Below are 16447 nucleotides of genomic sequence, written 5' to 3' on the forward strand. Positions count from 1 at the left end.
GTATTTTTGGATCAGTTATCCAATATCCTATAATGGGTTGGATACGGGATGCTGGCGCTCGGGATCCCGGCAGTCCGAATCCCAACAGGGCTAGGATACCGACACCAGTCAGTAAGTATCCTAACCCTGCCCCTAGCACTCCCTCCCCGCACCATCAACCTAACCCTCCCCCTAGTGTCTAACCCTAACTCCAGTGATCACGCTGAGAAAAAAAAAAAATCTGGGTGCCAGGGACCCCTCACTTTGAAGAATTGGGGTCCTACTCCACAGTTTCTGGGTCCCATCGCATATTATGGGAGGTGAGGGCAGGCAGCAGTTGGGGCAGTGCTGGGGGAAGGTAGCAGTTGGGGTAGAGGGGGTTAAGGGCAGGGAGAAGGTGGGGTAGAGCTGTGAGAGGATGGGAGTAAGGGCAGGCAGTGCCACGGGTAGGTAGGGGTAAGTGAAGATAGCAGCTGTGACAGTGCTGGGTGCAAGGAGGGAGCTAGGGGCATGCAGTGCTGGGGGTAGGAAGTGGGCAAAGGTAGATAGCAGCTGGGGAAGTACTGGGAACAAAGAGGTGGTTAGGGACAGGCAGTGCTGGGGGTAGGGAGGGGGCAAGGGTAGATGGCAGGGCACTACTGGGGCAAGGAAGAGGCTGGGGCAAGCAGTACTAGGGATAAAGAGAGGATAAGGGTAGATAGCAGCTAGAGTAGTACTGGGGGGAGCAAAAAGTGGGTTTGGGGCAGGTAGTGCTGTGGGTAGGGAGGGGGTCAGGATAGTAACTGGGGCAGTAATGGGGGTAGGGAAGGGGGTAAGAGCAGTTGGGGCAGTGGTTACTTCCTACCTCCTGGTGGAAGCTCGCCGTATCATTGTCCGCCACCAGCTCCTTCCTGTCCCAATCAGTGTCCACCTCCCCGGCCTCCTACATGCAGAGAGCTTGGATGTAGGCGTCGGGGATGGAGTGCAGGCAGCTAGAGGGGCCTGGCACCACCACAGCGCTGCTGTAGCCAAGGAGATTCCCGCCGCAACCGATAGATGGAGAGTCAGGACGGAGAGTATGGTGGCGGGCAGGGAAGGAAGGAGGTGGTCTCCGGTGGCAATTGGATGCGATGCTGCGGGCAGTGACTGGTTGAGAGAGCGGGCCTGCAGGATTTGCCGTGTGTGTGTGCTACGTCCACAGCAACCACACTGCTGCCAGCATCTCCCGAACCAATCGCTGCCGGCAGTGATTGGTTGTTGAGACACTGCCGGCGGTGATTGGCTGCTGCCGACACAGCACATACAGCGCCTCCTGCAGGACCCACTCTGTTTTAAAAACCGGGTCCCCAAATGACTAGCACATATTTTGCGATAACTTAACCCTAACCCCACTACTTACCGTCTAGATGCCGGCGCCGGGATTGTGACTGATGTCGGAATTCCGATGTTGGCATTCTGAGTGCCGGCGCTCTGAGAGCTGAGATCTCAACTACCTTCCTCTATAATGTGTAGCCAGGGTTACATTCTATCATTATTGATACCGCACAAATTGAGGGAGGGCTATTTCCACCCATTTACACCATAACAACGTAAACAGAATCCCACGGGATGAGCTTTCCGTGATGTGTAGTCAGATAATGTTTTTTTCTTGGCTTTGCATTTTTATTTTTATTTTTATAATCTGTAAAATGTGATGTGTTGTTTTTTTTTTTTTTGATGATTGTTTATTTTAATTTTCAATTTATTTTTTACAGGTTGCTATTTACGTTTATCATATCAGCTGGGGTAACCATATCAGCCTATTTTATTCCCAACTCTATTGGATTAGTTTTATTCATAGCTGGATTTGGCTTCATCCTCAGTCTTAATTTAACAGAAATGGGACTTGCCCTCAAGCACCATTTGAAGAAACACAGAAAGTCCTCAAACGACTGTGATCCCTTTTACTGGAAGATGACGTGGCGAGAACCTGTGTTTTACTGTGTCTTCCTAATCTTGGTCTTACTAGAGTCCAGCCTTCTACATCACTATTGTGACTCTACTTTCTCCATACAAAGTCCTCAGGCCATCGTCGGCTATTGCCTCATTATACTTTTAGCCTTTTTATGGATTTTAAAAGAAATTCAAGGTGCTTATATATTGGGAATTATAAGGAATCCCTTTTTCCAGAATGACATTCGTATGTTAAATGTCTTCATGAAGAAGCAAAGTCGATTACAGAAGGCAGCTTTTTTAAGGAGAATTTTGCTCACTCTGGGTAAGTCCTTACATTAGTATTCTGCCTTCTAAATAATGTTTGACACTGTATTAATTAACATTTTTTATTAATATCTTCTCCTTGTTTCCCCATATATGGGTCCATTCTCTATTTGAATGGATTATGCTCTTATGGACAGTTACCTTTGATAGGACAGCATCCTTGCCCTCTACTTAATAGTGAAGTTCCTTTCCCAAGCTGCCCACCTTTTCTTTGAGTGAACTCCCGAAAAAAAAATTCCTCTACCAAAGAGGACCTAAAATGATGAATAGGCAGTTTGCGCTGGTGTCACCCTACAACCACCGATGTATCCATCTTCCAGTATAGCTATATTCTCAGAACATAACTATTGGCATTATGTGGCCCATTTATTTAGCCTGTTCGGGGCAATTCCCCTTTCTGCCAACGCTAGGGTCAGGGGATCTGAGAAATCCAATATGTTGGACAATCTCGATTCCCCAATTCTGACCTGAAAATGGTCAGAATCGGCGAGTGAAGGAATTTTAACATTTTGATTTTCCTCTGTTCCCTGATGGATCGCCAATCATTGATGATCGAATCAGTGTCAGCAGAGCGGGGAATTGGGCCAAAAATGTATGGCCTGCATTAGGACTTTCATATGTAATTAAATTACTGAACTGACATGGCAGGACCCAATGGGTGGGGTGCAGACATGACTGCACAGGTACAGGAGCACTTTGAAAAGGATGTGCCAAAAAGTTTACATGTCCTATAAAACTCTGAATGAATATGTAGTCCAGTTGTGTGTCCAAAATCGATATCTGCACCTCTAATGGTGCGTACACACGTATCGATTTAAAAGAACGATTGAATGATAACTATATCGTCATCATTCAAATCGCTCATTTAAAATGACCCTACCAACTGATATCATCCATCGGCCGTGCATGCCGGTCAACTTGCTCAATATCAAGTAAGTTACTATAGGGACCCGCGATCGTTGATCGCCGGACGCTATATAGTCGTCGGTAATAGATGGTGTGCTGGATGATCGATATCAATCATCCAGCATACCAGGGAGGGTGCATAACGATCAGCCAGCGATATCGTATCGCTGGCTGATCGCTACGTGTGTACGCACTGTAACATTCACTTAGCTGGGATCTGGCCATTTTATGTAAATATTTACATGCCAGCTTAAATGACTTCTTAATAACATAGAATAATGCAAAACTTAGGGCCTGATTCAGACCCACTCGCGAGTGGCTGTCCGCTCGCAAGTGGGTCGATGTTCTGCACTGAGCATGCGCACGACGGAGGGTGCTCCGTCGTGCGCATGCGCCAGACGCGACGAGTGAAGCACTTTCCTTCGCTCGTTGTGTCTGATCAAAGGGGGCGTGCTGTCGATGTTGATTGACAGCACGCCCCCTTTGGTGGGCGTGCTTCCCTGACGGGGGCGTTCCTAAGGGAACGCCTACCGTCAGAAGCCGGCCCACTGACATCACTAGTGATGTCAGTGGGAGTGATTTTGGCTCTGATAGAGCCAAAATCACTCCGGGCCTTGCGGTTGAAAACCTCAACCGCAGGCTCCGGCTCGCAGTTTCGATGGTCAAGACCATCGCGGCCATCAAACTGCACGCTCGTATAGGCTGTGGGTGGTGACCCACAGCTATACGAGCGTCCAGGAGGACGCTCCATAGATATGGAGGACGGCCCTCATTCAGAGCGTGCGGCTCTGAATGAGGGCCTTAATTTCTAAGGCTTGATGAGTAAATGTGGGCCCTCTGCTAGTGCATGACATCTCAAATTATGGGGCACTCTCCATGATTGGGACAAAGAAATAGTCTGAAAGTGAGTTTCTTTTTCAAACACCATGCTAGCCACAATGTATGGGCTAATGCCTTGGGTCATTAGGCATACGGAAAAAAGAATCATCCAGATATTAGGGTATATAATGTGAGGCCTCCTTCCCCTGGTGTCCAATTCCTTTCTCTCCTTCACTAAGTGGCTTACCGAGGAACAGGGATGGCTTTTTTTCCAAGTAGTAACGGCAGGGTTGGAGATTCAGCCCTCCGCCTCTATGTAGCTGAGCGCACGGGCAGGGTCGATGTTGCATGTGTGACGTGTCCCTTCTGGGTCACACTGTGTGTTTCTGGCAGGGGTAGCTGTGGACCGTGTACGTAAATAAACCCCTTCATATCTGTATGAGCAGAGATGGTCCCTCTGTCTGTGGGTGTTGGGCACACAGGTGTTAGGCCTTAGTAGATGAAAAATAAAATTATTTAGTTTCATGTTCGTCGCAATTTTACTGCTTTATTTAACCCACTTCTTTCATATATTGTTTGGTTCCATCGCATGCAGTATGGCTGCTGCTTTATAAAGGTAATGGAAGAATTATTACTGTTTAATTTAAGTTCCTGTAAATTCTCCATGGTGACGCAGTATTCCCATGTGTATTGTCTGTTTTACGTTTTTAGGACAGGGTGGAAAGAATTTAAAATATACCAGTGGATGGAGGAGTTACATATACCTTCCAGATGCGTTTCTTTCTCCTGTCTCTACTCAGCTGCGTTATATTTATGGCTACCATGGTGTATTTCAAAGAAATAACATGAAGACTAAGGGCCGTAATCAATTTGAGGCGAAAAGTCCGTTTCGGCGAAAAAGTATCGTGGGTGACATCTTTTCGCCAGGCGGAAACTTTTCGCCGTATTCAATTTCAGAGACTTTTCGCCTAGGCGGAAAGTCAATGCAATGTACCCGCCGGAAAAGTTTCGCCTATGAATAGCAGGCGGAAAAAAGTGCAGAATTGGGGTTTTGGGGTGCAACGTTGTGGTAACCCCCGTGCAGCCTTAAAACTGTGTCAAAAAATAAAAAAAAAAAAGACTTAAGAACAACCCAAAAAATTACTTTCATTTTGGGGCCGAAAAAAAATAAAGTTGGGGGACAAAGTTAAGAACTAGCGAAATAGACTCCAGCGGGGTCCCCAAGTATGCCCCAGGTGTTTTTTTTATTGCTGGTGCTTGCAGTAGGTGGATTTTTCACAAATTTTTAAACTTTACTTTAGCAACGTTAAAATATGTTACCCCCCATTTTCAGGTATCCAAAATTTGCTGGGAGTAGTTATTATCTCCAAAAAATACAACAAAATGCTATTCTTCACCCCTTATGCAAATACGCAAAACAGCACCTATTGAGACCATTTAAATACACCAAATACCTTCAGCAGGCCAAATTGGGGGTATCCATAGTGATCCCCCATGCCAGGCTGATTACCCCATTTTGGAGAGAACTTTCCGCCTGTTCAAGTATCCCCGGGAGCCATTTTCGCGTACTTTCATATCGAATGCGGGGATGCGCGCGAAAAGTTTCCGCACCCAAAACATGCGATACAGGCGAAAAAAGTATCGCGGGTGCGAAACTTATTGAGAACGGGCCTAAGGGGTATATCTATAAAAGGGAAAGCTTTTAGAAGTGGAGATGTTGCCCATAGCAACCAATCAGATTCTACTTAACATTTAACTAGCACCTTCAAGAAAATAATAGCTAGAATGTGATTGGTTGCTATGAGCAACATCTCAACTTCTTAAAAACTCTGTTTAGTAAATTTACCCCTAATAATTGTTCAGTTAAGAAGACCATCTTATAGTAAGGGAAATGTATGAAAAACCTGGCAGAAATTCTGTAAAGGTTAAGAGCCAGTAATTGAGCAAATATGAGTCCTATTAAAAAAATAGGAAGGATACACAGGGGCTATTTTACATTTGCAGCCCTTCTCATCATGCTTAGCATTGACCAACATGTCCTAATGATATGATGTATTATACAGCAGAAATGACCAGCATATTCCGGCAGCAATGTGTTCCCATATGTGCAGTACATGCCGCTATTATACTACTCAAACCCTTCATTTATTAGCCATGATTCCCCACACACACTATACCAGCCTTGTGCCTTGCAGAACAGTATACCAGGCTGTATAACCTTGTATCTCCATACATACTGTAATATGCCTTGTGCATGCAGCTTATTGTACTAGGCGAGATGTAGTTTAAATACCTACCATCAGGATGCCGGCTGTTGAAATCCCTGCGCCGGAATCACGAACCGCGTCCAGAAGACAGGCGCCGGAATCCCGTCTTTAGTGGAGATGCCGACGCCAGGATCCCAACAGCCGGCATCCCGACTGTAAGTATAGCGGGCGCCGTTAGCTGTTAGCCACAATGGGGTGGAGGAGGGGGGGGGGGTTTAGGGTTAGGCTGCGGGAGGGGAGAGGTTAGGGTTAGGCACCACTGGGGGGGGGTTAGGGTTAGGTTGCGGGATGGGAGAGGTTAGGGTTAGGCACCACTGGGGGAGGGGGGGGGTTAGGGTTAGGCACTGACCGGGTGGGTTAGGGGTGCGGGGTAGGGAAGGTTAGCGTTAGGGTGCAAAAATGGAGGGTTAAGGGGAAATGGTTAGGGTACTTACTGTACCCCTGTCGGGATACCGAGCATTGGGATGCCGCTTGTCGGTCTTTTGACAGCTGGCATCCCGACTGCCAGTGTCCCATACCCAACCCGTACTAGAGGTGTTGCTGTGCAGCCAGGGAATACTGATACAGTCACATCAGTCCTGTTCCCAATTTCCAGTTCCACATCCACACACAAGCTGTCTGCTGTTCTAGCCCTGTCTACCCTTATTAATTGTATTGTCTCTTATTTCCAGTGTCTCCTCTTGCAATGGTAGCTTACCTCTCTCTGGACACTTCACTGTATAACATACACTCTGTATCAGTCTGCATTGGACTTACAAGGGCTTACAGGATGGTAATGTATCATTTTCATTATTATGAGTATGCATCAGTTAAAATAATAAATTATCTAGTACAGGGGTTCTCCACTCCAGTCCTCATTTAACCCCCAACAGGTCATGATTTGTGGGTGTCTGTAATCATGCACAAGTTTAGGTAATCTGTGTTTCCTGGGTCAGTAATTACCCCACCTGCGTCTACAGACAGAAATCCTCAAATCATGACCTGTTGGGAAAATTTCAGGGTTGTGGATGAAATCCACTGGTCTAAGACATTTATGATACCTGGTCAGGGCTGCAACTAGGAGGGGGAGGGGGCTGGAGGTGCGTGTGCACCGGGTGCTGGATTAGGGGTCCACAGCCCCTGCATCCGGCAGCGCCGCTGCACCCGCCGCCAGTGTCACCCAGGCCACCTCAGCCCAGCGCTGCAAGGAGTCTCCATTTTCTGGACGCCCGCTGGGATGTTATTACCAGCGGATGCCCTGCTCCTTCCCTGCAGCACAGCGCTGGCCAGAGGCTGGAGTTCTCTCCTGAACTTCAGCTTCCGGCTCCCCCCACGGGCACTGGGGAGAGACATCATGACGTCTCCCCCATAGTTCCGAGGAGCAGTCCGGCGGACGCAGGAGCGGGGTTCAAGGTAAGTAGAGTGGTTTCCCCCCCCCCCCCCCCCTGTGTAAGCAGCACTACAGGGAGCATCACCTATGGGGGCACTGCTGCAGGGGGCATTATCTCAAGGCACACTACTATAGAGGCACTGCTGAAGGGGGCATTACTATAGGGGCATTACCACAGGACACATTACTATAGAGGCATTACTATAGGGGCAGTACTACAGGGAGCATTACCTATAGGGGCACTGCTGCAGGGGGCACTACCTCAGGGCACATTACTATAGAGGCATTGCTGCAGGGGGCATTACTATAGGGGCAGTACTATAGGGGCACTGCTGCAGGGTGCAATACTATAGGGACACTGCTGCAGGGGGTGGCATTATGTGTAAAGGGCATTACAATATGTGGCATTATGTGTAAACTGCATTACAATATGAAGCATTATGTGTAAACTGCATTACAATATGTGGCATTATGTGTAAAGGGCATTACAATATGTGGCATTATGTGTAATATGTTTGTTCTGTTGATATTTGTAATTTTAACAAAATTATTTGGACATTTGAAACCTTAACTAATATATTTAAGGGATGGATATTAAATTCAGTGAGAAAAGGCCATCTTATGATAGGTGGGGGGGGGGCGCCAAATTGCTGTTACTGTCTTGCCCCGGGTGACAAAAATCCTAGTTTCGGGCCCTGACCTGGTGCACAGGAAAATGTGCTGCAACTAAACATTGAATCGGATATTTGCTTTCATATTCTAAGAAGTAAAATTAGAGAGTGTTTTCCCTTTGAAATAGGTTTCAGAAACGTTGGCTTATGTATGTGTTTTTTTTCTTTAATCTTTAATAAACTGGGAAGAAGAAAGGAAAGCATAACATCTTAAGCTTAATCACAGGATTTCAGACACGTGATTTAATCGAATGTTGGTGCACAAACAAACCTGAAATGAATTTATGGAAACTCTACAACTTGTATAACATCACTTTTGCATGGGTGAAGGTTACGCTGAGGGAAGGAAGAGAGGTTTGAGGTGGAACCGTGTTCTTCAAGAAAAGGAGGCAGGAGCTTATAGAAGATGAATGGATCAAGCTTTAGCTAGGTCCTAGAGGAAATGGCTAAGAGGGAGAACCCAACAGAGTGTGTTTCCTGCTATTAAGGTTAAGAAAGTGTAAACTGGTTCTTTAAACTCCATCCAGACCACGTGGAAATGGAATCTATAACTGTGTTTTTCAAGTGTGTTCAGTTAAGTTTTATTTTTTATTGGGATATTGTAATAGGAGTCAGAAAGCAAGTGGCCTCATAAGTCGACTGTCTTTCCAGACTGCTTGATTGCAACCTCCTAGAAGAAAGCATTGAGGTCACATTCGAGCAGACATAAAGGAGCCAGTCATTCTGTTACACCTACAGGAGGATGATGAGACCATCTGGTAGAACTTGTGCAAGGTTTCTGGGTGGTCAGAAAGATATACAGTATTGTGAGTCCACTACTGAGGTATTTAGGGATCACCTAGCTTGAAAAACCTCAGGTGACCTGGGCCATAGAGGAATACAGGTCTCTGTGAAGCGGGTTTTAAGCTCAAATAGCACATCTTATATACTGTAGATATAGGTTTCATGGGGCAGTCTGCGTGACACTGGAAGATCTCATATGAAGTTAGGTCCCTTTCCCTTTAGACTTTATAAAATGTGGATTTTGGATTTATCTCCAGAATTCATAGAGAACTAAAGAGCTCATCTTCTCACCGGCCACCCGTTTAACCTCATTTTGTATCCACTTCAGTCCACTTTCTTAATGTAGTAGTCTGTCTGTTAACTATAGCCAGTAGATCATCGGCAAACAAAGTAGTGTTCTTTGTTATCTATTTTAAGGCCTAAGATATTCTTATTTTGATGGCCAGGGCTGCCATACATATTATAAAATGAAAGATTAGCCAAATACAAATTAACTAAGTTCCCCTTGCACTTTGATCCCCGGCACAGCATTCTGGGGTGTGATTCCAGCAGTGATGTCAGGGAAGACTGTGGAGGACAAGGTATATAATATTTAGTAGGCGCGGAAAGACTTGGACAGATCTGTGGGGTTTATGTACTAAGCCTTGGAGAGAAAGTGGACAGAGATAAAATACCAACCAATCAGCTCCTAACTGTCATTTTTCAAACACAGCCTGTAAAGGTACAGTTATGGTACTTTATCTCAAACCACTTTATCTCTCGCCATAAACCCCACGTGTCCTTGAGTCTTATCCTACCACCAATGTTTGACAGATTGGATGTAGGTTGGTGACCTCTGTGCTCAAATAAAACTCCAGCCAAATGCTTCCCTGGTTTATTTTCAAATTGAAAGTAGCTGTTTCTGCATTGTCTGAAGACCAGTTTGATTTATGGCTGCAGTTTAGTTTATAATCGTACCTAGCAGACCTTCACTAGTTGCTTCCGTTGTTTTTTAATTTTATTTTTGGAAATGTTCTTAGTTTTATGTGCATACCACAGATCACACATTTGTGCATCACCCATAGCGTTACATTAGATGTTTCACCGTTATCGATGAGAGAAATGTGTATGTCTGAATAAGGCTGTTTCTGGTTGAAATTTACAGTTAGGGCCATATTCAATCAGGGAGCGAAAAGTCTGTGCTGGACTTTTCGCTCCACATCGGAGCTTTTCTGGGGATAAAGTATCAGGCACGTGCCCACTTTATCCCCGTATTCAATTTGGAGCCGGTGAAAACAGGAGTCTGCGGAAAGGTAAGTATCTGGAAAAATCTGGGAATTTTCGGGAATTCATCCTGGGATCCCCCTAATGATGTTCTGACATGGGGGATCACTGTGGGTCCCCCCGTTTTTCCCTGCTGAAGGTAATTAGTGTTTTTAAATAGCCGCGGAAGGTGTTTTTTTGCGGCTATGAAGAAGTCATGAAGAATAGCACTTAGATTTTTTTTTAATTAGTTATTCCTATCAAATTTGGGGTACATGAAAATGTGGGCAAGCATATTTTTAAGTCCCTAAAGTTAATTTTAAAAATTCAGCAAAAATGCACCTGCTGCTACTCTGCGCAAAAAATAAAACATCTGCCGCATATTTGGGCACCCCACCAGAATTAATTTTGTTTGTTTGGCATTTTGTTCCCCTATTTTTTTTCTTCACCCCCAAATTTAAAGTAAATTTTTTTGGGGTGTCCAGATGTTTATTTATTTTTTTAACTTTTTCTTTTCTTTTTTTTTTACACTGTGTTTTTTTAAAAATAATACTCCCAGGGGTGCAGGCTAATTTTTTTTTTTCGCCATGTTAAACATGGTGAAAAGTTATCCCCGTTTTTTTACAAAGACTTTTTGCACCGTAAAGTCCGGGGATCTGTATGACTAATAAACGTGTTCTTGAGTAGCTGTGGTGCGGGAAAGACTAAAAAGACACCTGTAGTAATCTCCAAGTGGTGCTCATAGAATTCTCATCTATTGGGAAGCATTACAACTGGTTCCAGGTGATTAGAGCACAGGTTCTCAAAGTCGGTCCTCAGGACCCAAACAGTGCATATTTTCCAGGTTTCCTCACAGAATCACAGGTGAAATAATTAGCTCCACCTGTTGATCTTTTAAAATGTGTCAGTGAGTAATGAATACACCTGTGCACCTGCAGGGTGACCTGGAAAACGTGAACTGCGTGGGGTCCTGAGGACAGAGTTTGAGAACCACTGGATTAGAGGATCAGCAGACCAATGATTAACTGTGTATAGAGCGAAACGTGTCTTGCAAGTTCTGTTTGGTTAATTTTATTCTGATTCATTTAAGAGTCGTAGAGATGGTTCTGTGGTCTAATGTAGTATTGTATGTCTAAACATATGCATTGAATATATTGTCCCTAATTTAAGGAGAAGTAGGAAGAGAAGTTGTGCGTTATGAAATACTGCTTTAAAATTAAAATTTTGACTGTAAAGCTAGGTACACACTGCCCGATTTTTTTGATCCAGCGCGGGGATTTTTTGGAAGATCGAAAACCACAATATCTGTGCCACACATTATGCAATTTTTTTATTAGAAGTTACCGATTTTCAGCCACACCACACTGATTTTGCATATGTCCCCCAATGAGGAGGATGATGTAGTCAGGGGAGAACGTAGGAAATCTGGGCAGATTGAGAATGCACACACTGGCTGATGTCGTGAGATTAAGGCCGAGATTTTCTGTTGGCCATCCGATGGTATAATCGAAGGAATGCGTTTGTGGACGTTTCATTTATTAATCGTTTTATCAGCGAAATGCCAAAACAATCGTTGATACACACTATACAATAAATGAGGCTGATCACCTTATTGCCAAATCTGCCCAATAATTATATAGTGTGTACCTAACTCAAGGCTTAGTTTTTCTTAACCACTTAACTGGCGTGGTCGCATGTGACTGGAGCCAGAGGTACTTCATCGGCCAAGGTTGTGACCATGCCAGCCCACTTTGTCTCCCGCCTTCTGCGGATCTCCTCTGACTGCCCAGACACCCCGGAAGTGATACGGCGATCTGTGACTGCTGACATCACTGCCAGAATCGCGCCCCAGAATGCCGTGCGAGCGGCACTCTGGAGCGCATGCGCCTAAGATAAAGGTGCGAGGAGGGGAACATGGTTCCCCTCTGAGCACTAATATGCTGATTTCTGCGTGTGCGGAGATCGGCTGCAGCAGGGGGGACTGCTGAGCAGACCCCCTGTACCACACTCCGCTGCGCTTTGCAACAAGGTGAGAGGAGGGTGCTATGTCCATTAAAATGGTCTGCTCCCAGTGGCGGGATGGCGCCGCGGACATTCTGTAAGTGATTTGACAGTAAGGGTATTTAACTTGTCCTCATGGTAGCTTAGTTTGACAGTCCCCTGACGAAGGGGGCACGAACAGCTGTCGGGACTAGTCTGGTTTTGAGCTAGGCTCCCCGAGTCCTCTCTCTGCGCTGGATATCATGTGCTGCGTATCACAATTTTTTCTTTACAAGATGGCTTGTTTAAACCCTGATAGTATTTATTAAATATTTTGGATTTCTCTAAATGGTGTGCTGGTTTCTGTTCTTGCTTCAACTAGACTTTGCTATAACAATTGATGTTGTCCGAGCACCCGGAACCTCAATAATTTATTATTATTATTATTATTATTATTATCCATTATTTATATGGTGCCACAAGTGATCCACAGAGCCTTACAAAGTACATAAAAAATTTGACATGCGACTTACAGTACAATACAATGCAGGACACGGATAATATATACAGTCAGGTGCATAAATATTGGGACATTGACAGAATTTTCATATTTTGGCCTCTATTCACCACCACAATGGCTTTGAAATGAAACAAACAAGATGTGCTTTAACTGCAGACTTTCAGATTTAATCTGAGGGTAATTACATCCAAATCAGGTAAACGGTGTCGGAATTACAACGGTTTCTATATGTGTCTCCCACTTTTTAAGGGGCCAAAAATAATGGGACTATCAACTCAAAAGCTATTTCATGGACAGTTGTGGACTATTCCCTCATTATTTCATTATCAATTAAGCAGGTAAAAGGTCTGGAGTTGATTCTAGGTGTGACATTTGCATTTGGAATCAGTTGCTGTCGACTCTCAATATGAGATCCAAAGAGCTGTCACTATCACTGAATCAAGCCATCATTAGGCTGAAAAATCAAAACAAACCCATCAGAGAGATAGCAAAAACATTAGGGACCTTATTCAGAGTCGGTCGCGAGCGCTGAGCGCTCACAACCGACTCGATGTTGGTCCACAGGGCATGCGCACGACGGAGACTGCTCCGTTGTGCGCATGCGCGAGCCCACGCTAACGACGGATCACCCGTTGTTAGTGGGCTCGAAGCAGACGGAGCGAGCTGTCGATGTTGATTGACAGCTCGCTCCGTTTGCTGGGCGGGCAGGGGGCGTGCCCGGCCAAACGGAGGCGTTCCTTTCGGAACGCTTGCCGTTTTGTGGGCGTCCCCACTGACGACATCAGTAATAGTGGGGAGCTTCCTGCTCAAACAGAGCATGAAGCTCTCTGGGGCTTAAGGTTGACGAGACCCTACCCCAGGGTCTCGTCGTAAGCCACGATGGTCTTGACCATCGCGACCATCTCCATTAGCGGTCGTTATAGCTGTGGGTGTTAACCCACAGCCTAATGACCGACATGGAGGCAGCCGTTCAGGATGCAAGCGGCCACCCTGTTTCTGAGCGACCGCTTGCATCCTACGACCGCCTCTGAATGAGGCCCAAGGTGTGGCCAAATCAACTGTTTGGAACATTCTTAAAAAGAAAGAACGCATCGGAGAGCTCAGCAAACACCAAAAGACCCAGAAGACCACGGATAACAACTGTGGTGGACGACAGAAGAATTGTTTCCCTGGTGAAGAAAAACCCCTTCACAACAGTTGGCCAAATCAAGAACACTCTCCAGGAGGTAGGTGTATATGTGTCAAAGTCAACAATCAAGAGAAGACTTCACAAGAGTGAATATAGAGGGTTCACCACAAGATGTAAACCATTGGTGAGCCACAAAAACAGGAAGACCAGATTAGAGTTTGCCAAACAACATCTAAAAAAGCCATTACAGTTCTGGAACAACATCCTATGGACAGATGAGACAAAGATCAACTTGTACCAAAGTGATGGGAAGAGAAGAGTATGGAGAAGGAAAGGAACTGCTCATGATCCAAAACATACCACCTCATCAGTGAAGCATGGTGGTGGTAGTGTCATGGCGTTGGCATGTATGGCTGCCAATGGAACTGGTTCCCTTGTATTTATTGATGATGTGACTGCTGACAAAAGCAGCAGAATGAATTCTGAAGTGTTTCGGGCAATATTATATGCTCATATTCAGTCAAATGCTTCAGAACTCAATGGACGGCGCTTCACAGTGCAGATGGACAATGACCCGAAGCATACTGCAAAAGCAACCAAAGAGTTTTTTAAGGCTAAAAAGTGGAATGTTATGCAATGGGCAAGTCAATCCCCTGACCTGAATCCGATTGAGCATGCATTTCACTTGATGAAGACAAAACTGAAGGGAAAATGCCCCAAGAACAAGCAGGAACTGAAGACATTTGCTGTAGAGGCCTGGCAGAGCATCACCAGGGATGAAACCCAGCGTCTGGTAATATCTATGCGTTCCAGACTTCAGGCTGTAATTGCCTGCAAAGGATTTGCAACAAAGTATTAAAAAGTGAAAGTTAGATTTAGGATTGTTTCGTTTGTCCCATTACTTTTGGCCCCTTAAAAAGTAGGAAGCACATATAGAAACCGTTGTAATTCCTATATCGTTCACCGGATTTGGATGTAATTACCCTCAAATTAAATCTGAAAGTCTGCAGTTAAAGCACATCTTGTGGTGGTGAATAGAGGCCAAACTATGAAAATTCTGTCAATGTCCCAATATTTATGCACCTGACTGTATTGCTACATTGGTGACCATAACAGCTAGATATGCAACAGAGCGTAAGCAACCAAGTGTTGGGTGCCCTGGTGGGGGGTAAGAAGTAGATGAAAGTAAAGTAAGGAGACGCACAAGAGGGGAGAGGGCCCTGCTCGTAAGACCTTACATTCTGTGTGATGTGTGCGTTCCAACTTGCTCTATGTATGTGTCTCTGTGTATTTGGCTGCCTCTAAACAAAAGTACGTTTTGCTCTGAAACGTCGTAATTTTATGCCAATACAGTTAGTTGGATTTATGATTATAGAGTGAGTGCTGGTTCATATCGTTCGGGTCTGTGTGTGTGTGTGTGTATATATATATATATATAATAAATTATTTTTTAAATAAAATATTTAAAAAAAAATAAATACTTTTTAAACTAAAATTAATTAAAAAAAAAAACTCCAGCAATTTCTGTGTGGTTTGGACGGAACAAAAAATGCCAGTTATGTGGTTAAAGACCAAATATATTTTTTAACCTTTAATTACTCACTGGGCATTGGACAGTTAATGAACCACTACTGATCCCTAAAAGACTGGTATCAAAATGATTGCTTTGTAATGGGGGTCATGATTATTAGATATTGGAAAGAATTGAAATCACGTGTTCTGGTGCCACTTAATCTACCACCTGTGGGTAACAACATAGTCAAATTGTTCCTCCTATGATTCTGTAGCCACTTAACATTGTTCCTTCTATGATTCTGTAGCCACTTAACAAATACAGGTCTGGCCCAGGGCATGGATGAATGTATGATTGTCTATTGTTGTATGTATGATATAATACATTTACCTTTAGTTTTAATACAATGCATAGATATAGTGTAAATTGAATGGGTAACATACAGGGTAGTATAGAGGTAATATGAAATATATTGAACAGTATGTTAAGATAATTAAAAGTGGGTGCACATTACAGAGCCCTTAGCCTGTAATGTTTGCGTTCTCTAGTGGAATACAATGTAAATGGTACAGAAATGCATGGCTGGCTGTTCTAGAGAAAAGACCTGGGGGTTTTACTGAATAGGAAGCAGTAATGTTAGGCAGCGGCTGTAAATAAATCAGGAATAGTTACATGCTTGAGACAATCCACTTCAAGTAGAAAAAGGCCTTGTTATGCATTGTATATATGAAACATAATTTAAATACATTGAAGAATGCTTAAGTAATATAGTTAAAGAAATCATATCATTTATTTATATTGCATCCCCATATTACAAAGCATTATACTGAGAATATTCCCCATCCCCTCAATCCCTGCCCTATTGGAGCTTATAGTGTAAATTCCCTGACACCCAAACACTTGAATCCATTTTACGCTGCAGCCAAACAACCTACTGATATGTTTTTGGGAGTGTGTATGGAAACATACAAACTCCACACAGATAGTGGCTTGGTCAGGAATTGAACTCATGAACCCAGCACAGCAAGGCA

At 44.3% G+C, this 16447-nt stretch overlaps 1 protein-coding gene across 3 annotated transcripts in view; it reads left to right on the plus strand.

Moving 5' to 3' along the window:
• PCNX4 (pecanex 4) overlaps positions 1–16447 on the plus strand; it is an 81378-nt gene that overhangs the window by 15969 nt on the left and 48962 nt on the right. For all 3 annotated transcript variants that reach the window (XM_088473723.1, XM_088473725.1, XM_088473724.1), the window contains exons 5-6: positions 1713–2215; positions 6881–6981. In XM_088473723.1, the coding sequence (XP_088329849.1) occupies positions 1713–2215; positions 6881–6981 (604 nt within the window). The remainder of the gene's footprint in view (positions 1–1712; positions 2216–6880; positions 6982–16447) is intronic.

The sequence above is a fragment of the Taudactylus pleione genome, unplaced genomic scaffold (assembly GCF_031769625.1).
Source record: "Taudactylus pleione unplaced genomic scaffold, aTauple2 ptg000139l, whole genome shotgun sequence".
In the NCBI taxonomy this organism is placed as follows: Eukaryota; Metazoa; Chordata; class Amphibia; order Anura; family Myobatrachidae; genus Taudactylus; species Taudactylus pleione.